This window comes from Eublepharis macularius, chromosome 14 (assembly GCF_028583425.1).
Source record: "Eublepharis macularius isolate TG4126 chromosome 14, MPM_Emac_v1.0, whole genome shotgun sequence".
Lineage (NCBI taxonomy): Eukaryota > Metazoa > Chordata > Lepidosauria > Squamata > Eublepharidae > Eublepharis > Eublepharis macularius.
Genome location: NC_072803.1, coordinates 68,866,303 through 68,892,523, shown reverse-complemented (window position 1 = coordinate 68,892,523; position 26,221 = coordinate 68,866,303). Strand labels below are relative to the sequence as shown.

General features: G+C 50.0%; 1 protein-coding gene across 2 annotated transcripts in view; it reads left to right on the top strand.

Moving 5' to 3' along the window:
* Positions 1-2,885: 2,885 nt before the first annotated feature.
* EGFL7 (EGF like domain multiple 7) overlaps positions 2,886-26,221 on the top strand; it is a 33,861-nt gene continuing 10,525 nt past the window's right edge. The window contains exons 1-6 of one of the 2 annotated variants that reach the window (XM_054997420.1): positions 2,886-3,073; positions 6,797-6,867; positions 15,229-15,401; positions 16,139-16,261; positions 18,860-18,975; positions 20,028-20,123. In XM_054997420.1, the coding sequence (XP_054853395.1) occupies positions 15,274-15,401; positions 16,139-16,261; positions 18,860-18,975; positions 20,028-20,123 (463 nt within the window). In that variant the 5' untranslated portion in view covers positions 2,886-3,073; positions 6,797-6,867; positions 15,229-15,273. Of the gene's footprint in view, positions 3,074-4,597; positions 4,620-6,796; positions 6,868-15,228; positions 15,402-16,138; positions 16,262-18,859; positions 18,976-20,027; positions 20,124-26,221 lie in introns of those variants that run through there. The other variant, XM_054997421.1, reaches the window with a different exon arrangement.

Sequence of the window (26,221 nt, the reverse complement as noted above, 5' to 3'; positions counted from 1 at the left end):
TCCTCGTAGCTTCATGGTGTATACTCTGCTCTCTGGGCTTTTCTCTATTTCCCTCCTGCCCTTTTTTGAAACCTGTCCCCCGTCTCCAATCTGTTTTTCTGAAATGGCCTAATTTAGTTATCTCACCTGTCTGTAATGCTTGTGCCATTTCTCATTACCCCACCCACCTCACCATTTCTTTTAGTGCATATTTTTTTAATTGCATGCTAGTGACATACTGAAACTAATATTCCATGCACGCGCTAAACAAACCTGCAATAGCCAATCAGAATGTCAAAAACCAGCAGCCAATCCTCTCGTCACTTCCCCCTGGAGCATTTCTTCTGAGAACACACACAAGCAGTGTGCTTGGACACCCTTTCCAAGCTCTACACGCAAGGTTCCTTTTCAACATGCAATCTAAAGGGAAAGGCAAGCCTGCGCACACATGGTTTCTCCTGGATAGAAAGGGAAACCATCGCCTTGCTACCAGTGCTGGGTGAGGAGAAGCTTCTCACCCCCTGTGCCCCCCATCCCGTCCAGCATGCCCTCCACAGAAACCAATAAAAGGGATACCTGCCGGCGTTGGCTCAGAACAGTAACCGTCTATTCAAAAGTTCACAATTAACCATTCATAAATCAGAGTGCAGTTACAAAAAGCATTTCTCGGCACTGATGATGATTACTGGCGGTTAGGTGATTCTGCAGCACCGTAATAAATCTGACCTCGGCACAGGGAGCGTAAACACAGCAGCATTCTGTACTGATGGACAGAACGGGGGCAACCCGAGAGTGCCGGGGTGCTTTGAAGAACCTCAACAGTAACCTTCCAAAGCAGCATCCCCCTAGTCCTGTGACTGGCTGTGATCGTAGCTGTGCTGGATTCTTTAGCCACTGTCTGTAATTCAAAAAGGGAAGGAAGGACAGCACAGCCAGTCAAAGCAACCAGTCAACCATGGGAAGCAACCATGGGAAACCAGCTAACCGGTCAAAGGCCGAACCCGTACACAAGGTACAATTTGCTGGTGGGCTTTGGGGAGGGTACCTGATTAAGTGATACAGTAATACAGTAAAGGGGTTGTGTTTGATAGGTTGCTCCATTGCAACAGTGAAAAACAAACAAAATGCCACAAACTGAACAGTCAGAAAAGGAAGATAGGCATCTTCTACACGGGACTCGCTTTGGGAGGGGGTTGAGGGTGTCCTCTACAGTCAACACGGATCTGTTTTAACTCCTCAGATTGCACCATCACCCTAATCACTGCTGGCATCCTATGGGCCAGGGTTCCCCCGGTGTCACTCCCAGTACTGCCCTTTGTTCCCTCTGAGCCTTTCAGAAAGTGTACGGCAGGGCTTGTTGTGAACTACCCTTCTTCAGATGATCAGGAGAAGGGGTATGCACCTGGGCTTTCCTTAATCAGTGAGCGGTTCCATCCCTCCTTCAGGCTTTCCTTCTTCCCAGAAGCTTTAAGGAGGCGTTCTATTTGACTCCACCTCCTGTGGGAGCCATGTTGGGTTTGGCTCCTCCTCCTGTGGCAGCCACTTGGGGGTGGCACTTACCCCCCCTCAAAATTCCAAAGGTGCCTAAAGGCCCCCCCAAAGCTGGGGACCTCTGCTATAGGCCATGCCACCTGCATGGGGGGGCAGGGAGAGATGGAGCACGCAGGTTTGCTCGGCGGAATAAAAGCAAGTGGCAGTTGTGTGAGCCTGCCTCCACCAGAGCAGCACAGGACACGGCACCAGTTACTGGTGTGTGGGGCATCCAAACATGTTTGAGTATGATCAGCTGCCCCAATTGCTTTTGATAGTATAAAACCTCAGCTGTGCTTGAGATGCCTTCCAGGGTGCCTGTTACTCTTCTTCCTTTTCTTAATGCGGATTGGCCTCTAGCTGTGTGTACCTGGCAAAGCCACCTCTGCATGGTCTTGCTAGTGTTCGTTCCAAGGGTCCAACTGGTCATTCCGCAGCCTCCTTACAATGGGTGTGCATGGGGGAAAGGGGGGGGGATTCCCCTTGATCCTCCCTGGTTGTATTCTGTGTGAGGCTGCTATGGGCCGAAGTCCAGAAGAAGCCAAGCAGCATCAGCACAGAGTGGTCAGCTGCTTCCATCCCTCTGTCATGAGGGCGTCACCAGCATACGATGGGAGTGTGTGAGCAGGGTGGCTCTGCGCTCTGGCGCAGTGGATGGTCTCTGCACCTTTGAGTGATGCCTTTCTTTCCTTGTGGGATCCAGTCTTAGGGTGACTCAGGCTTTGACATCTGGAATAAAATTTAACATGGTAAGGCTCAGGGTTCAAAGGCACTCTTCTCCATTTGTGTTTGGAATGGTGGCATTTGACATTCTGGTACATTTTCATTGGGGGGGGGGTGAATGTCCCTGCTCCTCCGTTGTCATCACCAGCTGGCCCTCTTGCTTGTCCTGCAGGGGACAGGGCCAGTATCCTCCTCATCACAAGATGGAGGAGCCACATCCGCACAGAGGTGGGTACATGGCAGGCCAAGGAGGAAGAGCATCACCGGGCTGTACTGAGGGGGATTTGGGGTGTGGTGTCTGTGAAGACCTGCATTTTTCACTGTTCCTGCCGAAGAGAGAGGTGAGAGGAACCTAGGGAAGGTTTGCCACAGAGCCCCATATTTTGAAGAGAGCCAATCGGACTTTTCGGAAGTGCCCCGAAGGACAAAGTTTTGTCTTTTGTTGTCATTCCATTCCCTTCTGTTCATGTGAATTCCCCTCCTGGGCCCTCACGAGCTGGCTGTTGTGTTTGTTCTGCGAACACAACTCCTTATCAGCCAGCAACACCCGCAGGACTTCCTGTCTGGATTGTCCATCCCAGTCCTGATTGACACAGGAAGATGGGCATAAAAAGCCACCCTTCTGCCTCCGAAGGGACCTCCTGCCTCTGTGCTCCATGGCCACTGATCGGCAGGGCTGGGGTGGGGGGCAGCAAGCACAGAGTCAGCCCAGCTGGGGCAGGCGGGCCTTACGCCATGAGGCAGCACAGAGCAGCAAATCTGGGGGCAACTGGACTCAAGAACGGCTCTCTGGAAAGGTGGGAGGTGGTCTGCAGCCTGTGGCCGCCGCAGGACATGACAGGTACTGGTGGAGACTCTCTGGGGCTCGTGGCCTGTAAGACGGGGCTATTGTGTGCCAAAAAGGTGCCTTGCAAAGGTGGGGCCTTTGTGGTGGAGAGCATTTTTGTTTCTACTGTTAGCCATTGCTCATTGTCTTTGTTAGAGGATTGCTCAAGGGAGACAGTATGGGAGGGGTGCAGTGTTTGAAAAGGACCCTGCAGCGAAGTGCTTCTGTTCCAGAGGGCTTCTCTTCTGCAGAACCTTGGCAGGAACCAAATATGCCTCAGGTCATACCAGCATATTGTCTAGTGCATTTTCTACGGATCCACTGGTGGAAGTTTTGCTACCATTTCCCTATAAATTTGTTTTAAATTAGGTGCTGCTGGAAGATCTTACAATAATTATAAGGAGGATGTGGCCCAGTCTTCCCGAGCATAAAGAGCTGGCCAGAACCTTCTTTTCAAATACATCCCCCTCCACATACCCCCTACTCATTGCAAAACAGAACGGTGGCCATTATGATTTTCGTCAACAGATAGAGAAATTGTGGGGATGGGGGTGCAGTATTTGCCGCTGCTGCTGCTACTATTTATGGGGAGGCTAGAGAGGTGGAGCAGCCAGAGTCCAGGAGTCCATTCCGGCTGCTTCGCACTTGTTTAATCTCTCTCCAGGGTGTCCTGTGTGAACTGGAAAGCACTGGCTCTGAGGCAAAAAGCAAGTTTGGCCTGTGGGGTTGGGGCTCAGCCCCTCAGTCACTACACGCAGCATGGGTACCAGATGCTGGCACCAGCAGCATCCTCCCCTTTATCATCTGCTCCAGAGTGTCCTGGGAAGCTGGCAGGACCTGGCGGACCTTCCTCTGGTATAGAAAGGCAGTCCCCATGTGTGTAGGCTGGCATCACAATGTTTCTCTGGGGTTTGCCTCAAATGTCAACCTGGTTGGGTTGGGTTGATGCATTCTACCGCAGTGCCAGCAACTGCCAGGGAGGTGCTGCTCCAGAGTGGCATCGTGTGGGCAAACTCAAGAGGAATGTATGGCAGCCAGAAAGTATTTTTGGTGGCTTCTGTACTGAGTGGATAATGCTGCAGTTAGCCCTTCGGTACTACACAGGAGAGGGAAACCCTGGTGCTTGCCTGCCTTGCCAGCAAGGAGCCAGGGGGCTCATCTCAAGCACGTGGGTGTTGGGCAGCTCCACACATTTGTGCCTGGGATACCTGGAGGCCTTCTCTCATCTGGCACCTCCAATTCTGGGCCATGACTAACATGGCCCCCACTTTTCAGTAGAGTTTGAGAACCATGTTGGGTCCCAGGATGAGAGATGCATTGCATGTAAAAAGACACGTTTTTCTTGGATAAAAAGCTGGTGCAGTTTTTGCAGGATTTTGAGTTCCAATAAAGAGACTCCATAGCTTTGGCAGGAGGTTTTTTGCCTGTCAAATTTGACTTCAGATTTAATTGGTTCACAGAACCATATCAATCCAATTGGAACAACCCTGTACTTGAAGATGTGTTCACCGCAAGGAGGTCCATGGAGCACAGAAGTTCTGGCAGATATGCATTGTCTCTGGTAAAGACTCGGGAGCCCTGCTCTCACTCTTGGGTGTGTGAACAAATCAAGGGAATAAAAACAGAACCACACTGGAGAAACCAACAGCCCAAAATGTCTGGAAAAGCTACCGGAGTGTTTTGGGAGTTCGTACGTTTGTTCCTTTGTAGTTTCATGGAGCCAGTGGAGGGGAAGGGGGGGAAGGGGGGGATAGCGGGTGGGTGGGTGTTTCTGCACAGATTATTTGCCCCAAATCCAATGCTTTTGGGAAGTGGTTCTCAGCAGCATTGTGGTGCACTTGCACGTCTCTGGAGGTCTCCCTGGCTTTTCTCTCGTGTTCCTCAAACCTGTTTCACTCCGAAGTTTTGGGAAAGGCTGCAGCAAAGCCTGGGTGGGGAAGGGCTGTGGGCGAGATTTTCCTCGTCCTGCCCACGCAGCAGCCGTTTCCCCCCCCCCCAATCTCCATTTTCTCTCTCTATTGCAGAGGGTTTAAAAAAAAATGGGTGATTTAATAGTGTTATATTGATATACATGCATCAGATTCTCTGAATTCTCAGCTTCCATTTTTAAAAACTAAGTCTCTAGCCCTTTTTCTTGTGTTCACATATGGAAATATATCTCTGCAACAAAATTGGCAAGACTTTTTTTTAAAAAAATGGAAACTGGGAACTCAGAGAACATGATGCATATTTTGGTATAATGGTATGGCGATATAACACTATTAAACCACTGATTTTTTAAAAAAGAGGAAAACCTGCTGTGTGGAAATTCTGTCATCACTGTGCTGTATTAGCAACTGCAGCAGAAACAGGGAGCCTGGGCAAGCCTGTCTCTGTGTCTTTGGAAAGGTGAGAACTGGTCATGCCGAGGAAAGCCAAGGCGGAGAGCAAGAAGTCTCCATGGATGCCAGGCTGAGAAAAGGGGCACCTGCCTGCTGGCCACCCTCTTCACCTGAACTGCAGCACTCCTTTGTCCCGGCCACCTGTTAGCGGATCTTCCTGTATCCAAACGTTGGCTGAGGAGATCTTGCTTTGCTGAGTTCAGATGCCCGGGGGAAGGGGGGCGGGGGGGAGCACTGCCTCCCCTCCCAGCACTGGCGGCTGTCCTGCGAATCTTCCTTGCCAGGGAAATCTACCGGGCCAGCTCAGTTGCTGGGTTTTCGGTTAGGGAGCATTAGAGAACGTTTTATTAATTATTTTGTCACCTGGCCAGGAATGAACCAAGTAGTAGTGGGTTGCTTTTTTGATTGTTTGCAATGTTGACTACTTAGTGTTTTACCTACTTGCTTAGAAAGTAACTTTACAAGTAAATCAGTGTGAGAGGTGGAGGGAACCTGCCCACAGCGCTGTCCCGTGCTGACACTCCCGTCGCTTTGCTCCCCTTTCGTTTCTCCCCCGGCTGCTTCACGTGGCAGGTGAGCTCTGGCTTGGCTCCCAAACCACAGCAAGGCTTTTTGCAGCACCCATGCAAAGCCACTCAATAATCACTTATACGTATCAGTATAGCGTTATAATGCAACGCCTGTTCACCAGCTCCTCGCAATTCCCAGATTTAATTTTAAAAGGACATTTCTAGCTCTTCGGGTTGCAGTGATGTGCCTTCTCCTTATCTCTGTGTGAAAAGGAGCTTGAGACTTTTTCTTTCTAAATGGACCTAATAGACTGTTATAGTGCTAGGATGCTACAACAAGCCCTCTAGTGGAGTGGGGGAAATGGTGGTCCTGGAATGCAGAGGCAGGGTAGGTGTGAAGTGTTGTACGTTCTTGCCGGTGGGAATGCCTCTACATTGTCACCATGTGGAAGAAGCCTTTGCGGATCTGTGGAAGGAATGTAATTGGACCCTGGCAGTGCGATTAGCAGGCACCACATCCTATCAACATGCATAACAGTCTCCCTTTCTTAATACTGAGTACCAACAGCCCCCCTCCTACTTTAGGTCCTTGGGATCACTAATTGGCTGGAAAATGAACAGATCTCACACGTGCCTTTCACAGCAGTTTGATCTGCACAAACCGGCTCAGAGCATTATTCCCTGTGAATGGCTATAGAGCAAGTTGCTCTATAGCCAGGAGCGAAGTCTGAGCAGCTTGTTGGCAACCCAAGGGCTGTATGTATGAACCGCTCCCCTTAGGAATGGCTGAAGCAGTCTTTTTTAGGGAAAAGGGGACCTGCATAACTTGGTTTCTCTTTCTCCAACAGTAAGAAGACAAGGAACCTTCTAAAGGGATCTACTTTTGTGTAGCAACAAATGACTGGCCAAGATGGATCTGGTGAGTTTTGTAATTTGTTTGGATTGTGCAATCATCAGTAGATCTCCAAGGGCAGAGAAAGGAGTTTTTCCAACTACAATTTCTAAGATATTTGGGGAGAGCCTTGGCAATGAAACTGTTATAAAACTGTTATCACTTAGTAGTGGAGAGATGCCTATGTGATTGCGATGGTGTTGTTAGAACAACTGTTGCTCACAGCTTTGTAGGATTTAGCTGTGTGTTACGCTTGGAGGAGATATACAGATTCCTCAAAAGACGCCTCATGGTTTATTTTTGCGCACTGATTAGTAAAGTTACATTTAAATTGGAGGTGACTGCTCTTGGCTGCCTGTTTCTCAGCACACTTCCAAGTTCTGGTTCTTACTTTTAAAGCCCTTCTTGCAACGGGGACCAGGTGCTTGACCGTCTTCTCCCAGACTGTCCAATCCACCAGACCAGACCTGCCGCCCAGCCCTCCTCTTGGTACCCTCCCTGCAAGAGCCGAGGTGGGTGGCCTTTGGGATGCCTCCCTGAGGTTCACCACGAATTACCACGGTATCTTTCACGTGTCAGCCAAGCCCGTTATTTAATGCAGGGGCTTAATCTTTTAAATATTATGGTCTGCTTCTGGTTTGAGATCTTTTATGGTTTTAAAGAGTGCCCAGTGTTTGATTTTAATGCTATTTTGATGACCCAGTCTTATTTTTAGTGGCTCCTTCTGTTTTTATATTAGTGATTTTGGGTGTTTTAGGGTATTAAGCCAACTCATAAACCAACTCAAGCAGGACTCTGGGGAGGGAGCATATAAATTCCCTAAATAGAATAATTTTTACGGCACAAAGACTTTAATCTGTGTTGAAAGAAAGTTACTTCTGATAATGGTTGTTGTGGGTTTTCCGGGCTGTATTGCCGTGGTCTTGGCATTGTAGTTCCTGATGTTTCGCCAGCAGCTGTGGCTGGCATCTTCAGAGGTGTAGCACCGAAAGAAAGGGATCTCTCAGTGTCTCTGTCTTTTGGTGCTACACCTCTGAAGATGCCAGCCGCAGCTGCTGGCGAAACGTCAGGAACTACAATGCCAAGACCACGGCAATACAGCCCGGAAAACCCACAACAACCATCGTTCTCCGGCCGTGAAAGCCTTCGACATTACTTCTGATAACTTTGGAGCTTTAGAGCAATGTGAGAATGAAAGACAATTCTAACCTACAAATCTTTCAGCCGTTACTTTACGTCTATTCATACAGCCTTTCTCCACCAGATGCAGGAAGCTTTGCCCCAGTTCATACAAACAGGGCAGGAGGTGTGTTTTGTGGGGGGGGGGGCAATGGCTTGCCGGCCTCTCCGTTTATAAAGAAACACAGAGAACTAGTCTCTTGCCATGAAAACCCCACCAGGGGTCTCCTAAGTCAGCTGCGACTTGAGGGCACTCTCCACTCCCAGGAGAACAAGCCAGGATTACAACTGATAGGAAAAAAACCTGGTCAGATTTGTCCCTGTGACATCTGCGCAAACGGCGCATGCAGGGCAGGGAGCGGGGCATTATTCTGAGGATGTACACAGAACAAACTGAAGGTGCAGGAGCAAAGGCTGGTCAGCTAGCTGGCAACCCAAGGGTAAGAAATCAAGGTGCCTTCAAATGGAACCGACTTCTTCTCTGTGGCAAGAAATGCCGTTTCCCTCCGAGTGTCTCGCTTTTTTAATCCGCGCCCCGTCCTGTGTGGGACTGCCAGGGTTTCTTGCAGATTTGCTCGGATCCTGTCTGAATTCCAGGGAAAGGGTTCGTGGCCAAAGTCTTTAGAAGTCCGGCAGCGGGCTTAGAGGGGGCCCGCACAGCCGGACGGAGCCCGACGGGCCGAGCCCCGGCCTGGCCCGCGGGCTTGCGCGGGGCTTCCTTCTGCGGCATTCGCCCGGGACCCCCCGCCCGTTACCCGAAGCGCGCAGCAGGCGCCCGGCGGGGCCATTCCCACGTGCACTTCCAGCGGCCGCAAACTCAGCCCTCCGTCGAGGTCGGAGCCCCGCAGAGGGTGGCGGCCGCGGCCGCACTTGCTGCCGAGCCGGGCCGGGACTGCCTGTGCCCGGCTTCGCCTGCGTCACGCGGAGCCGGGCTCGGGCTGGGGGCGCGCCACGCCGAGCGCTCCTGGGGAAGCTGCGCGGCTCGGGAGGGCAGGCCGGCCGGCCCCCGGCTCCCTCCCGGCCCCCGCAGCCAGGCGGCCCCCGGGTTCCGCTCCACGCTCGGCTCCTTCCGCGAGCCCGGCGGGGCGCAGGGGCCCCTCGTCGCCCTCTTCTCGGCCGGCCGGAGGCAGAGCGCGGAGCGGCCTCGTGAGGAGGCGGCCGGCCGGCCGGCAGGGGCGCGGGCGCTCGGGGGCTGCGTGGCTGGGCGCGGGACGGGGAGAGGCGCCGGCCGGCAGAGGCCTCTGCGAGACGCGCCGAGGTAGGGCTGGAGGGGCGAGCGCCGGGCGGCGCCTCCAAGCGCGCCGGGGCAGGGACGGCTCTTGCCCGCCCGGCCGCTGCCGAGACAATGGCTGCGGGGAGGGGCCTCGGCCGCCGCGTGGGGCTGGATCGGGGCGGGCCGCCCGCAGAAGCGCCCGAGGGGCGAGTTGCCGTTTTAACGCGCCGATCTCCGCCCCGCGTCGAGGCGGGCGCTTCCTCACGTGCCGGGACGGCCTTTGCGAGCGCGCCGAGGCACCGTCGTTCAGTTTGGCCCGGCCGCAGCCCCGAGACCCGGGCGGCGGTTCGGCGACCCACTTTCCAAGGGGGAGGAACTGCGGCCGGGGAGCAGCGACTTGCTCCGTGCGTCGGGCCGGAGGGAGGGCTCGGGGCCGGCATCGGGCAAGGGGCGGACAGCCAACGGCGCGCCGATCAGCCCCTGGGGCAGGGGTTAGGACGGGCCGTGGCCTGGTGGGTCCATTTAAAAGTTCCTGGGACTCTCGGAAAGCCCTCTCCGCTGAAGCGGCGTGCTTGTGCTCGTGGTTGATCAGTCATCGGTCTTGTAGTACAAATCATGAAGGGAATATTCCTTGGCTGTTAGACAGTCGATGAATTCATGGAAGGCAGAAATAGGGAAGGCTGTTAGCCAAGATAGTTAAGTGGACCTTCCCTGTTCAGGGGCAGTGTATCTCTCGGTGAGGGATGCGGTGCAGAACTGCTCTCTCCCTTGTGAGCTTCACGGAAGCATCTCTCTGGCTGCTGTTGGAAAGGGGATGGTGGACGAGCAGACCTTTGGGATCCCCCCTTCGTTCTGAGGGGCTGCACGAAGGAAGCATCGGCCGAACAGCTTGCAGAGTTTAAATCCGGCGCTCTGGGCTGGGTTGATTTTGCTCCAGAATTCGTTGTTACTTCCTTCATAACATGGGTCCTTTCCACACGTCCTTAAAGGGATGAACAGTTCACTGAATGCTGGCGGCTTTCCCCCAGGAATCCAGAGTTCTTCGTTTTGGAAACCGTTGCAGGCTGTTTGGCTTCTGTTTTTTTTTTTTCCCCCAGCACCTTTTCTGGGAGCACACTTTCCCGCATTCCCAGAAAAGGCATTTTAAAAAGGGAAGCCAAACAGCCTGTATCCGTTTTCAAAAGGGAGACCTCTGGATTCCTGGGGAAAGCCGCCAGTGTTCTGTGAGTGGGCTGTCTCTTTAAGGGCCACTGTGTGGGAATGATTTCTGTTAGCTGAGCACATTCTCACTTAGTCAGCAGTGCTGATTTTGAGGAATGTTGCAGATCCGATTGGACTGAAGTCAGTTGCCGCCACTGGGTTTTTTTCCGCTTACAGACATGGTCCCATTACTGGATTTTGCTGGTGATCTGGGATTTTTGAAACATGGGCTGCTGTATGACCATGTTGGGTAAATGGATTTTCACCAGGGATGCCAGATCAGCTTTGGCTTCCGCTGTGGGGTTGAGAAGGTGGGCCTGGGCACCTGGCTTCCAGTGGGCACAAGGCCATGACCCAAGCAGCTCCCTCCCCATGGTCCAAGGGACTTTCTCTGTGGTGGACGTTGGGGGCAGTCCTAGGTCAGCACGCTGGTGTTGCTTTTAGACTTGGCCAGAGGGCAGTGTGAGCAGAAGGGCTGTGTTGGGGACACCTGGGTGACTTGGAACGTTCACAGAGGAGAGGTGCCTGTTAGCGAAACGGCATCTCAATTTATTCCACCTACAAGATGCTGGGACACCCCCCCCCCCCGCTGGCTGCTGGGAAGGCAAGAAGCATTTCGACCTTTTGCAAACTAGCCCTACTCCTGTGTTTCTAAGAGCTTACCTGACCCTTGGCAGTTTTGGGTGGGAGGCAGCGATGGGCAGAGTTTCACTATACATTTCTGTGTGTCAGGCTGCAGTTTAAAGAAGCCAAGAATCCACTCTCAGGTCTGCATATGAGGAAATGTGGCATTTCATGCATTTCCTTTTTACAAGGATAGATGTGTGATGGGCTTCACAAATGTTTTCATCTGTATCCATCTTAGCCAACATGAATCTGACACTGATCTTTAATTCATAAAAGCCTTTGTGACAGGATATCTGTGATGTTTATGATATTCTTCATTGTTTTCACTGCAGAAGGTTTGAATCTGATTCGAATCTGATTTCAATGTGATGCTGCTTGAGGCAAGAGAAGTTTTTACCCTCAGAGTGCTGCTTAAAAAAAAGATGGGGTGCCGGGCAGAGGCCCCCCCGGGGGGGGGGAATGCTTCAGCCGTGGTTGGTGTCAAGTTCAGCTCAAGCCTCGCCTGCCTCCCCAGCCAGAATCTGTTGCCAGGGGAGGGACCTGAGGATCAGGACTGTGCCTGGTCAATGGGAACAAGTTCCTGACTCTTAGGCTTGTAGCAAGTCACAAGAGCAAGAAAAAACAGTTGCGCCAATAGGTCACTGGAAAAAATCCTCGGCTATCTGGGCTCTGGATGTCAGCCTTTAATTTTTTTCTGGAGCTTTGCCCTGTGTGGACTAACTGTTGCTTTAATGGAATGTAGAAGAATTCTGACTTATTGGAGTGAAATAATTTTGCTTCTCTAATCTTTTAGAACTGCTGGTGGCATCCACACAATTGCCTTAAATGTAGCTAGTTTCCAAACTAATTGTGTGTTCATCAGAATTTTTTTTACCATCAGTATATCTAATTGTCAGAGTGGCCTCATCTGTGCCTACTTAGATGCAGAGACAAAACCATGAACGGGCAAGGCAAATGTTTCTACAGACCTGATAAGAGCCCCAGATTTTCAGACAAACCCACCTCTACATTTAAGAAACAAATGCCCTCAGCAGTGGGGGTTGCTAGGCAACCACAATTTTACCAGCCTTCAAGTTTTGATTTCTGTCAGTAAAGGCAAGGGGAGGGTGCAGACCCCTTTCCAGGCCTGTTTGGCCTTTGAGGGAGGCCTGGCAGTAACCCCTGGCAGAACTTACTGCTAACTACAGTTTAACAGCAGCCTCCTTGTGAAAGCCAGTGTGGTGTAGTGGTTAGAGTTTCAGATTAGGATGGAAGCTTGCTGGGTGACCGTGAGCTGGTTCCTCTCTCCCAGCCTAATGTATCTCACAGGATTGTTGTGAAGATAAAATGGAGGACAGTAGAATATTTAGGCTGCTTTGGGTCCCTTTTGGAGAGAAAGGCAGGATATAAATGAAGTAAATAATTAATATAGCTGAGGATGGTATATTAGATAAAAAGTCATTTGGTTTGGTGGGTGGGAAGGAGAGAAGGAATCAGGGAAAGGTGAGGATATGGGGATTGCCAGGAGGCGGGAAAAAAGAAATAGTGCAGGGAGGAGCGTGCGGGGGAGTAAGAGGAACGCCCGGCAAGTCTTGGCAGGTTCTCCACTGCTCAGTTGGGCCCGGAAGAGCAGCTGGCACAACACAGCTGGGCAACAGTTTTGCTGGGTAGGGGCTTCTGGGGGAAGGAAGGAGGGAAAGGTGGAGGTGGGGGTGGATAGAAAAAGGCAGGTGGGCTGGCGGATGGGAAGGAGAGAAGGAAGCAGGGAAAGGGGGGAGGCTGTGGGGGCTCTCAGGGAAGGGGACATATTGGGACAGGGTAAAATGAGATGCCCCCTGCAAGTCCTTGCAGGTTGCCTGCTTGTAAATTATTCATAATAGCAGAACAGAAATCCCTCCTTTCTCCAGGTAACTGCTGAAGATGCTCTCACACACACAATCTGATCCTCTTGCGTTTGGCTGTTACACTTGTAATTATCTTTAGGCCTGCATCAGATAGACTTGATTCTTAGATGGCTTTCCAGGACCCATAGAAAAGGGCAAGGCTGTTGCACTGTCCTGGATGGGGGAAGGCACTTCCTGTACATTTCTGCCATTCAAATATGGGACTTCTGTGAGGGCTGCAGACAGTGTAGGGTTGGAGGCCTAAGTCTGGAAAAGGAGCTGCTGCTGCTGCTGCTTGTGGATTGCACACCTCACTTTTGCCTGGCAACAAACAGGATTTTGTGGGTTCGTTGTAGTTCTAAGGGGCTGCCAAACTTGTCTGACCAAAAACTAACTGTGGAATGGAAGCGCTGGTATGCATGCCCCATGGGAAGCAAAGCCTCAAGAACTCTCCAGCCTGGTCCTCATACTTTACTCTGTGCAAATCAGTTAGGTACTATTTTTTGCAGAGTCTGAATGGTTTTAATAGTGTGTTCCAAATTCCAGAAACCAGAGTTTGTCGTGGGGCCCCAGTGAAGTGAATTGTATAAGACAGAATTAGTAATTCCAGTCCCAGAACTGGGGGGGGGGGCGCCCTTTGGGGCTTTTATTGACCTTGGATCAGCTTTCATCTTCTTAAAGAAAACAAAACTAGCCACCTTTCTCAACAAGAGCCGATCTAAGCAAAAGTTGTTTGTTTCCCCCCCCTCCTGCAGAGTCAGTACAGAGTGAATGGGGGATAAAGATGCATTGATTACTCAGTCTGAGGAGGTCAGCCACATGTGATTAAAACCAAGTTTTCAAGTTCATGGGGGAGGAGAGAAGCTGACGTCTGAGTAGGATGGATCTTTCCTGATTTATTTAAGCTTTTATTGGGCATCATAAGAAGCAACCCTCTTTAAAATGGGAGGAGAAGAATGTTCTTGTGTGGCGTGTTTTTATAGGAAAATTAGTGGTTTGGCATTGCCAGGACAGCCAGTGGGGGGAGGCATGGGGTGAGTGTCTGCCTGTTTGTGTGTGGCCAGCCTGTGCCTTGGTGACCCACCCTGCCCAGTGCCCAGTGCAGGTGACCCACCCTGCCCAGTGCAGGCCCAGACACTTCTGGCTTGCTATTGAGCAGCTGGCAGGCCAGGACGTGTGACAGTTGGGCTGTGTTTGACTTTGGGGGGGGGCGGTCTTTAAAGCAACCAACATGTGCGGGTGTGATTGTTCATCCCCCTCTAAGGCTGTGGTTTTAAAAACTGCTCAGTTCTTTCGTGGGCAAGGCATGTGGCAAGTGGGTGGCATGGTACACGGTTGCATCCTTTGCACGGGGTGTTTCTCTCTCACCCAAGAACACCGTCTCTGACTGCTCGCTGGGCTTGGGTGTCAGCAAGCCCTTTCCCTCCAGGCGAGGCTGCTTTCCTCTGGAGCTCCCTTGCTTGAATCATGTTGCTGGAGACGCCCCTCTGATGGTGCCGCCTTTCTTCGTGGCCCAGGGCGGTCTGGATGACATTTGTTGCCCTCGGGAGTGGGAGGGGGGCTGGTTGGTGGAACGGGAGGATTGGGCTGCAAGGCCTTTGGGTCCTGGGCGAATGGTGGGTAGCCTGGAGAAAACCTGAGCCACCTGCTGGGCCTTTCGTTTTGGGTTCAGCCTCAAGAGCATCACTAGACAAGCCAGATATTTAGAGTGCTCTCTCCCTGTGTGTGTGAGTGAGTGAGTGTGTGTGTGTGTGTTCTGCAGTAGGCTCCACTACATCCCCAAAACCATCTGTAGTTTGTGTGTGTGATTAATTTTAATTTTAAATACAAATAGTTTCAAATAAAATCCAAGGAAAATAAGCTGATCTATTAGACATCATGGAGTGCATTTATTTCTTGGTCAGCATTAAGAGAGTGACAAATCATTGTGGATAGCAGCTAATAATTGTATTACTTTTATAACAACTTGGGTTTGGAGTAATTAGGGTTGGTTCCTCTCTTTGTTACAGTTGTTAAAAAAATTAATGCTTTGAAATCTGGCATGAAATAGTAGCCAGGTTTATTTGACACCAGTTTGTCGTTTAGTTCAGGGCCCTCCCCTTCTGACTTGCTTGGGCCACGAGCGAGCGAGGGGTTGCCAGGTGGGCTACGGAAGTCTCGTTCCTGGGCAGAGCATGAGAGTGCCAGCCTCCTCCTCCTCCCGGGGCAGCTCCTGCCTTTCTCAAATGCCTGTTTACACTGCTGGGCGGCCCCTGTGGCCCAGGGACAGCACTCTCACTCATGCCACTTATTTTTTTCTCGTTCCAGGTTTGCTCACGGAACTGACCCTTCTGCTCGCTCCCTTCTTCCTTCATGCTGCACTGGAGGTGGGGGGGAGAAAGTCCCAACAGAGGAGAAGAAATGAGGAGGGACAGCTGCCTTCTTGTGGGGTGTCTTCTGATGCTTGCATTGACCGATGCTGATCATTCCTTTCTGCCAGGGTAAGCCCACGGCCAGGTGAGCCGCATACAAGACCCCAGGGGTTCCTGCCAGACAGCCTTCCTTGGCCCCTCAGAAATGATGCAAGACACATGTCTGCATCGCTGTGTAGGTGCAGATCTTCCAAATTTTGAAAATTGAAGCATGCGCTCTGTCCTCCCGCCTCAACACTTTGGAGATCTCTTCTGTTTGTCTCAAGAAAGGTAGAAGCAAAAATACTATGACTCATGCTTTTAAAAGAAGCATTTTATTGCTTATATTTTCTTTTTTTTTTAAAAAATGAAATGTAACCAGGCAATGGAGTAAGCCAGATACAGCCAGGGCCAGTAACAAACGGACACATTACAGCCAAAATTAAACCTAGTGGTTTCACATGCTTGATTTCTCTGACTGGCATTGGTAGGATCCAGAAATGCTTTACTGTATGTTGGCTGGGTTGTCTATTAGAGAAATATCTATTATTTTTTAATTAAAAGCAAGTTACCTAGATTCTGAACGGTGTAGACTGCTCAGCAAATCCGAGTGCCGTTGTTTGCAAGAAGGCGGGCATCTCTCCTGCCTTTTACTCCCCCCCCCCCAGGCGCAATAGTTACCCTGTTTGTAACAAGGATGCCCAAACTAGTCTTAGAAAGTCCGTGCTAGAGGACGTGTCACTGAACTCGCACGCTGTCTGGCCTCTCTTGCCGTGGAGCTTCTTTCTTGGTGTTTCTCACCTTCTGCTGGGATCATTGATTCGTAGGCGCAGAGTGTGTTCTGCAGAAGTGCAGAGCCGCACCGTGTCCTTCTTGGTGTCCTCCGTGCACCCTGTCTACCAGCCCTACCTCACCATGTGCCAGGGACAGAGGGTTTGCAGTACATACAGGTATGGAGCAGTTCCCTTCCTGGGGACCTGGCCGGGGGGGTGGGGGGTGGTTCTGTTCTCCCTGGTGCTGCTAATGCAAGACATCGGGGGTTGGGCAAGGAGGCAGGCTGCGGCTTGCTTCAGGGCTGAAGTAGAGATGGTGGCTGCGGGAGTCAATCGGTAGGGGGTGGCCTTCACCTGGATGCTTTTGTGTTCCTGGTCAACCCTTAGCAAGCTGTTCGCAGGAAGTTAATGATGAATCATAGAATTGGAAGGTACCTCCAGGGTCATCTAGTCCAACCCCCTGCACAATGCAGGAAATTCATAACAACCCCCCCCCCCCGACTGCCCCAGTGTCCCCCGCTTCATGCCCAGAAGATGGTGAAACACCTCCAGGATCCCTAACCAAACTGGCCCGTGGAAAATTGCTACCTGACCCCAAGGTGGTGATCGGCCTTACCCTGGGCAGGTAAGAAGGCCACGAGAACTAAGCACTGATGCAGCCCTTCCTGCCCTCCCTCTCGTGATCTGCCCGGGTTCACAGAATCAGCATTGCTGTCCGATGGACATCTAGCTTCTGCTTAAAAACCTCCAAAGAAGGAGAGCCCACCACCTCCCGAGGAAGCCCATTCCACTGAGGGACTGCTCTAACTGTCAGGAAGTTCTTCCTAACGCTTAGCCGAAAACTCTTTCGATGTAATTTCAAGCTGTTGGTTCTGGTCCAACCTTCTGGGGCAGCAGAAAACAACTCTGCACCATCCTCTATATGACAGCCCTTCGAGTACTTGAAGATGGTTGTCATATCACCTCTCAATCGTCTCCAGGCTAAACATTCCAAGCTCTTTCAACCTTTCCACCTAGGACTTGGTCTCCAGACCCCTCACCATCTTCATTGCCCTCCTCTGGACACGTTCCAGCCTGTCTATATCCTTCTTAAATTGTGGTGCCCAAAACTAAACACAATACTCTAGGTAAGGTCTAACCAGAGCAGAGTAGAGTGATACCGTCACTTCTTGTGTTCTGGACACTATGCTTCTGTTTATATAGCCCCAAACTGCATTTGCGTTTTTAGCTACCATATCACGCTGCTGACTCATGTTCAGTGTATGTCGCTGCCTCAGCTCTCTCACCAGCCATGCTGCTGCAATCCATTTCAGAGGTGGTTCAGGTTTTATGGTACTTCCCTGATAATTCCCCTGCCAAACTGCCTCAGAAGTCAACTTGTGAAAGGTTGGCAGAAGAGCGGGGAAAAGCCTAACTCCTATAAGATGTAAGAGATACTCAGCTTCTAACAGAGCCCACGGGCCGGACCCTCAGGCTAAGAGCCAAAGGGAAGATCGAAGAGGAGCCTAATGCAACTCAAGGCTCACCCAGCAGAGGCCGGGGCCAGCAGTCAGCCCCAGGCATAACAGACACTCTCCAATTAGCAACAGTCACCCTCCTCAATTAGTTCCAACTCAGGCAAAAGAGACAAACAGAAAAAAACACTTACTCCAACTGGCACCACTTCGCAGCAGGCTCGACGCATTCACTGCCCCCCCCCCAACACTGTCCTCCCACACAGTAACCTCAGCTAATTCCCCCCAGCAGTTAAGGAAGGCAACAGAAAAAGACTCCCCAGTCCAGCAGCTCCCTTCCCTGCTCCCTCTCAGAGCCCGGCGCAGTAGCCTCGGATTAGGGCCTTGGTGGGACAGTGCACGGTGAGGACTTGTGGCTTGGGCTCCCTTGCGATACCACCTGTCAGCTGGACTGCTAGTGCTCCAGCTCCCGCCTCTCCAAAAGAACAATTTTCTCATTGGTGTCAATTTTCTCTCCCTCCACGCATATTCAATTGCTTTTGGACAGGGCTGCAGGTATTTCACCTAAACATACAGAAAGAAGGCAGAATTTCGTAATAGGTGCAAAATTCAACTTTCCTAGAATTCCGTTTTTTCAAAAGCAATTTTAACTGAGGCCTAAACAGAGTGCAAGTAGTACCTGGTAAGATCTCAGGTGCCCAGAAGGGATGGAGGCATCCAGTTCAGCATATTGGGCATACATTTCTGTTGCCTCAGATCGGCAGCAGATGAAACATGGTACAAGAGGAAATCATGTGCATGTCAGTGCACTGAATTTCCCAAACCTACCAGTTGCAGCTCTGGAGCTCAGAGTACCCCAGTCCTGGGCCAGAGCCACCCCTGTTCGGAGGCCTCCAGCTCTCTTTGCTTCCAAACGTTCCAGCTTCCAAAGAGGCCCCCAGCTGGCCTCTGCCTAAAACTCCAGGTACCGGTCTGAGTACACAGTACTGACTTGGATGGAACAAGGGTCTGGTTCATTGGAGGGCATGCGATGGGTCTGGGTCATTGGGGGGCGAAGACCTGGTTCAAGGGTCCCTCCACACTAGCCTGCCTCTCCCTCTGAGTGTTGTGTCACATCCTTGTGTATGGAAGATTTTTGCTCTTCCTTGTTCTGTGGAGCCTCCTTTAGTTCAATAGCTGGAGGGGCTGCTTGGGAGGGGGCTGCACTGTCCCCTCCTCCACTCTTCCTTCTTGGGACTTTTCTGGAAGGGGCAGTTGGCTCCTTAGAGGAGAAGCGCTGCAGACCGGCTTGGAACAGTCCTTTCCCGCTCCTTCTCTGCAGCACGACCTACAAGGTCTCCCGCCGTTGGGCATATCAGACCGTTTCTCAGCTAGCGTACAGGTGCTGTCCTGGGTGGAGATGGGTGAATGGCCACTCCTGGCGTGGATGTAATGCAGGTAAGCCTCTTCTGTCAAGGGCCAGGACCCTTCTCTCCTCCAGGTGACCTGTCATCTAGCCACTCTCCCATAAGTTTGGTGAAAAGATGGCAGATGATCATGAAGTGCTGAGTAAGCCCAGATTTCCTTTGATGCTGGAGAGGTGCAGCTTTCTAGGGGTGCTGCAGAGACGCGGCTCTTCAGGGTGGGGGCTTTGTACCGGCACTGAGACCCCCCCCAAGTGCTTCTGAGCACACGAAGGGTGCCTTGCTTCTCTGCCAGCAAACCCTTTTTAGTGAAAATTAGGACCCAATCCACTACATTTCAGAGGAAGCAGGGCCCTGAAAGTGCACCGTTCTTCCTGGCAAGTGATCAGAAGGATTCTGGTTAGCTACGTGCCCATGCCTGCCCCCCCCCCCGTCCAGTATCCTTGTTGGGTGTTGGGAAGACTGCCCTGCTCCTTCCCCTCCTTTGCCTGCCTGTGAAGGGGTGTGGGCTGCCTGGGTCTCCAGCAGCGCCTGCCATGCATTGTGGCCCTCCATTTTGGGAGTGGGAAGGCCCTATTGCGCTGGGGATTCTGGGTGGTGTTTCTGTCCCATTTCTTTCAAGTGGCTCAATTTGCCCTCTCAGCACTGATGGGTCCATCGCCCCTCGCAGCCCACTCCCCACTTATGTGGCAGCCAGAAGGGCACAGAGCCTTCCTTTTTGTTGGCCACAGCCACTTGCCGCATTCACAAGACTGGGAAGAAGAGCCTGGATGGGCCTTTCCTGCCTTAACACAGGAAGGGCCTTGCCCGTTGGTTTCTTTATGGCGATTTTTATCCTGCCATTTCTCCAGGGGATTCAGAGTGGCGCACTTGGTTCCCCCCTCTGTCCTCACAACAGTTCTGCGAAGGAGGATAGGCTGGGAGACCGTGAGTGGCCCATGGAAATCCAGTGACTGCCATGGCAGAGAGGCATCTAAAGCCATGTCTGACTCCCCAGCCTTTCTGCAGACTAGATGCCTTCCCTGGGGCTCACAGTCCCTGCCAGTTACTTTGGCTGTTAGTTTTAATGAGTGGTCTTTTTTCCAGCCATCTGCCATCCGCCTTGCCAAAATGGTGGGAAGTGTTTGTTTCCCAACGAGTGTGCCTGCCCTGCAGGGTGGACTGGAAGGTGCTGCCAGACAGGTAAAACCCTCCCCTTCTTCTCACTGATGGGAGAATTCCCCCATGCAATCGTGGCTGTGTCTAAAAGCATCACCCCCTGGGAAAGCATTAACTTCGCAGCCGGTCACGATGGTTGGGGTAGCTCAACTCCATTTTATGCCAGGGTACTACCAATTGGGAATTAGTGATTGTTTATTTATTAATATATTTATATGATGCCTTTCTGCCTGACAGAAACTACAGGTCATTCACAGTTGTAGGCTCTGGTATATCTTAGGAATGATCTTGAGTCTGATTGAGAAGTGAATGAAGAGAGTTTATTCAGGAACTACAACTTTGATAGAAAGCAGAGAAGTAGAATAGATACTAACTACCTCACTAAACTGGGAGAGGGGGACTTCTGGGAAGAAGCGGGGAAGTAGCCTAAGAATATCAATCTGGAGACATGCAAGAAGAATAGAGGAGACGGAGAAAGAAGCATCTTATTTTGCTGTCTATCTAACGCTTAGATTTGCTGAGCCCTGCAGGTATTCTGTGTCTTCTGCCTTCTCCGTACACAAGACATTGTAATTCCAACACCCCTTCTCAAGGTCCAGTGTACGGAGTCCACAAGGTTTAACTTCTTGTGTAGACTTTCAAACTTGTCTTTAGGGAGTGGCTTAGTGAGCATATCGGCAATCATCTCTTCTATGCGGCAATACTCCAACTCAATAAGCCCATCCTCTTCCATATTTCTCACTGGATGTTGTTTCACATCAATATGTTTGGTTCTAGAGTTCATCTTTTCTGTTCGTGCAAGTTTTATGCACCCTTGAGTGTCCTCAAAAGAGTTTTATCGGTTTGGGTTCTTCTATCTCAAAGTCATTCATCAGTTGCACCATCCACTTCAGTTGTCTGTATGCCTCTGCTGCTGATACGTATTCAGCCCCAAACAAAGAGGAAATCCCGGAGGACTCTGAACAAAATTATACATTCTTCTAAATACTCGCTTTTATATGTTTTATTACAACATATACTAATGTATCCAAATGGTGGGAGAAATATACAACAATCCTAAATAAGTCAGTTCATTTATAGTAGTCCACTCACGTCGGTGCAAAAGCTCTGTAACCAGTGAATCAGAAATAACGCTGAAGCTGCAGAAAACCGTATAGAATATGTGAAGCTGTGGAGCTGTAGATTACCACGCCAAAGCTGCGGAGCTGTGAGTAGCCACGACATGAACGGACTACTGTAAATGAACCGACTTATTTAGGATTGTTGTATATTTCTCCCACCATTTGGATACATTAGTATATGTTGTAATGTTCTTAAATATTTTGTAATAATTGTTGATTTGATATGTACTGATAGACTTTAGACACTTTTGCACCATTGGCACTTTATAAAATTATAAAAGCGAGTATTTAGAAGACTGTATAATTTTGTTCAGAGTCCTCCAGGATTTCTTCTTTGTTTGGGGCTTTGAGTCCCAGGGAGAGCCCCTCTATTTGTTTTTTGGATACGTATTCAGCTTCAGTCGAGGACAGCACCAGAATTCCTTGTTTTCTGCTGCTCCAGCTCACTACTCCATTGACATAAAAGAATAAATGTCCACTGATAGACTTTCTGTCCTTGGTATCTCCTGCCCAATCTGCATCCATATATCCCAACCATCTGGGTTTACTACTTGTTGGCAACCTCAGTTTCAGAGGCACAGTCCCCATTCAGGTATCTGGCCAGTCTCTTGACTGCGTTCCAATCTCCTTTGCTTGGTGACTCAGCCTTCCTGCACAACCTGCCAACTGCTGCTGCTATATCTGGATGCGTTAATGTACTTATGTACAGCAATTTTCTGAGTGCTTCCCTGTAATGTCTGTTGTCGGGCAGAAGACCATCATTTCCTTGTTGCTTTAGGTAATTTACTTCCGTAGGAGTATCTGCTGCCTTACAATTTTTCATTTGAATATATTCCAGAAACTCTAGGACTTCTGTTTTCACCTGAGAAGATAACTCCCACCTTCTTCTCTTTCTACTTGGACTCCCACGTAGTAGGTGATAACTCCTAACTCTTTCACTTCAGCCTCTTAACTCAGATTTGGACTATTTCATTGTAGTCCTTCTTCTCGTCATAACACAAAATCAGATCGTCGATGTAAACCAGAATGTAAGTTCATCTGTTGTCTTGGTACTTTGAGTAAAGGCATTGTTCAGCTTTGCCTTACTTAAAACCTTCTTTGGACAACATTTGGCATAGTTTTTCATTCCAACATCTTGCAGCTTGTTTGAGCCCGTATAAGTTCTTTTGCAGTTTACAAATGAGGCGCCTTTCCTGGGATTGTTTGAATCTTCTTCCGTGTAAACTTCCTCTTTTTATTTCACCGTGCAGAAAAGCTGTTTTTATGTCTAGATGTTTCACGTGCATCTTTTGCACTGCAGCTATACGCAGGAGCATCCTTATTGAAGTGTGCCTCACCACTGGTGTGAAGGTTTCATTGTAGGCTTCACCGTATTTCTGAGTGTAGCCTTTGGCAACCAGTCTCGTCTTGTATCTTTCAACTTCACCTTCTGCATCGTGTTTGGTCTTGAAAATCCACTTGTACTGTTCTCTTCCATGGAGGGAGTTCTTCACGGGTCCATGTCTGATTTTTGATGAGAGATTCAATCTCTTCCTCTGCAGCCCTTCTTCACTTCTCTGCTTCTTTGGCAGGCATTTTTGTTACGTCTCCCCATGGGGAGGGTTCAGGCACAACTTCTGTCCTTGCCAGACAGGAAAGTCTTTTTGGTGGTATGTTCTTGTTTACTCTCTCTGACCGCCTGATTCTTGGCTCTTTAGCTCCTTCTGGCTTTGCGGCCCCTTCTGGCTTTGTGGGTTCCACAGCCGTGTCACGCGTGCAGTCCATGATAGGTAGTTGTACTGCTCTTTATTGCTGAACATTAAACAATCATATGTGGTCATGTCTCATCCAGTTACCATATGTAGTTTTTGACGGACATTAATAATTGCTTAATGTTACGCCTTTGAAAAAGTGACCAATACGAAACGGGAAGAGAATGCTGGCACTCGCCCATTAGGCTATCAAGAAGCTATCCAGGCTCTCCCCTATTCTAACTTCAATCAGTTGTGAAAAATCACACATCCTACATGAGGTTGGAATACATCATTGTTTCATTGCATCATTATAGTGGAATATGAATGAAGTTGCTGAGTTTGAAGTTGGAGTAGAACCGTTCTCACACATCTGGAAGAACAAACAAGAGAAAAATTAAATAAGAACTCATTGAACTATAAGTTCTGTAAGGACTAGTAACTTACTTGCATTTAAATTGTGTATATTGAGTCGTCATCTCTGCTACATTTTGTTTGTCTAAAGTTGCTAATACAGTTCAACTAACGGCTGTTAAAGTGTTTCACATAATTGTTTTTCATTGTTGAAGTAATTGAGGATAGTTTAAAGACTTCAGCTACTATACAATTGCTGATTTGCCTCCCAGGGTTTCCCCCTCTTTTTTACATTTCAGCAGGCTCGGAGGTATCCCTTGTTGTTTGGTTTGGCCTTAAATGATGGGCCAAAAATCTGCCAGCTCTCTCTCCTCATTCCCAATATGATTGACAGTATTATTTAACTCATATTTAACCTTTTGCAACTCTCAACAGAGATCTGGATTGGGACATGTAGCAAACTGAGTTAACAAACATTTCAACTTGTTTTCATGTTCATTTCTTCCCTTCCTTTAAGCTTCTTCTTGTGGGATGCATATGCTTTAAATAAATAAATAAAAGCTTTACAAGTTTCCCATTTAATATCAGAATTCACAGTTCCTTGGTTAATATTACAATACTCTGCAAGTTAAGCTATCATCTGTGTTTTAAAAGTTTCATCATTGAACTAGGAAATTGGGATTTTGTGGATGGTGCAGCTGAATAAAAGGAGCTGCAAAACCTGATTTACTGGAGTCAGGATGGCAGCAGCCTAATGAGTAAACCACAGTTAAGTTTTGAAAAGCAAGAAAAATTAGAAACATTTGTATACCTGTGGAATTTGGCCTTTTGGGGTGGAGAATTTTAATTTTCTCTGTATAAATGGGACCAGTTGTTGTGCCAGGCCCTTTAATTAACAGTCCACACAAAGAATGGCATTGCAAGGAGACTGGAGGATGAGGGTGAGAGGTTATTTTGTGTCTGGACCCCTGTGGCTAATAGACACTTGGTGGGGTGAGTGGCTGCCCCCCACTTTTCCAGCTGCTTCTGAGTGGCTGGAGGCTGCCGCTGGAGACAGCATGAGGACTACATAGAAATATAGAGCCAGAAGGGATCCTAAGGATCATCTAGTCAAACCACCTGCACAATGCAGGAAATTCACAGCTACCTCACCCCCCCCCCCCCCACTGACCTAAGTCACGAAGCTGCTAAACCTGATTTACAGCTTCTTCCTCTATGCCCAGAGGAAGGCAAAAAACCTCCAGGATCCCTGGCCAATCTGACCTGGAGGAAAATTCATTCCTGTCCCCAAAGTGGTGATCGGCATTCAGGGCTCATTTTGAGGGGGAACGTGCCGGAACGCCGTTCCAGAACCTCTGAAAAGAGATGGCCTGGCTGGTGTCCCCGCCCACGTGATTCCCCTTCCTCCCCGCTGCCCATGTCTTTAGCAGCAGGTGGCGGCGGCACCAGCACCCCATCACCACCTGGATTCCCTGGTAGGAAGCCAGGGGGGAAGCTGCGGGGGGGGGGGGCGGCCCATGCGGCCCGTCCTCCCAACCCTCAGGCCTGTTGAGGCGGCACGCGGCAGCCTCTGGAGCCGGCCCCGCGGCCAGCCGGGCCACTCAGCCCTGTGCAGCCCGTCCTCCCGGCCCGCAGGCCAGTCAAGGTGGCGCGCGGCCTGCAGCAGTCTCCAAAACCAGCCCCACAGGCAGCCGGGCTGCTCGGGCCTGCACGGGCCGTCCTCTCAGCTTGGAAGCCAGTGCAGGCCCCGCGTAGGCCGCAGCAGCCTCGGAGCTGGGCCTGCACCTCTTTCCTCCAGGTCTGCAAGCGGTGGTGAGTGTTGCTATTATTTATCTACCCCCCCCCCCGGTATCTGTGTTTTTCTGGCTTTGTTCTCTGTGATGAGCTCTAATCTGTCTAGAAAAGCACTATAGAAACACACTGTGTTATGATGTCCCCCCTTCCCAGATGTACAGTGTGCACTTGCAACATTAATTTTTATCTTTAAATATCTGTTTTGCTGGCTTTCTTCTCTGTGGTGAGCTCTAATCAGTCTAGAAAAACACTATGGGAAAAACCTGGAGATTTTTAGGGTGGAGCCTGAGGGGGTGGGTGTTGCCTTCTGACACACTTCCGGTGATGTCAAGGGGTGTGGCATATGCGAATGAGTTATGCTAATGAATTCCTGCAGCTCTTTTTCTACGAAATGACCCCTGTCAGCATTACCTGGGACACCGAGAGGGCCGTAGGAGGATCCTAGCTCTAGCTCACCCCTTCCTGCCCTCCCTCTCACGTACTGAGTTATAGAATCAGCCGTGCTGTCAGGTGGCCATCTAGCTTCTTCTTAAACACCTCCAAAGAAGGAGAGCCCACCACCTCCCGAGGAAGCCTGTTCCACTGAGGGACTGCTCTAACCGTCAGGAAGTGCTTCCTAATGCTTAGCTGAAAACGCTTTGGATTGACTTTTAACCTATTGTTTCTGGTCTAACCTGCTGGGGCAACATAAAACAATTCCTCTCTATCCTCCATGTGACAGCCCTTCAAATACTTGAAGAGGGCTATCGCATCACCTCTGTCATCTCCTCTCCAGGTTAAGTATGCCCAGCTCCTTCAGCCTTTCCTCATAGGATCCCCTTACCATCATTGTAGCCCTTATTTGGACATGTTCCAGCTTGTCAACATTCTTCTTAAAGTGTCCTGCCCAAAACTGTACTCCAAATGAGGGCTAACCAGAGCAGAATAAAGTGATGCCATGACTTTGTGTGATCTGGACACTATTGATGATGCAACCCCAAGTTGCATTTGCCTATTTAGCTACAACATCACACTGCTGACTCATGTTCAGTGTATGATCTACTAAGACCTCTAGATCCTTTTTGCACCCCTAGATCCTTTTTGCCAAAATAAGTCTCCCCCATCCTATAATTATGCCGTTGAT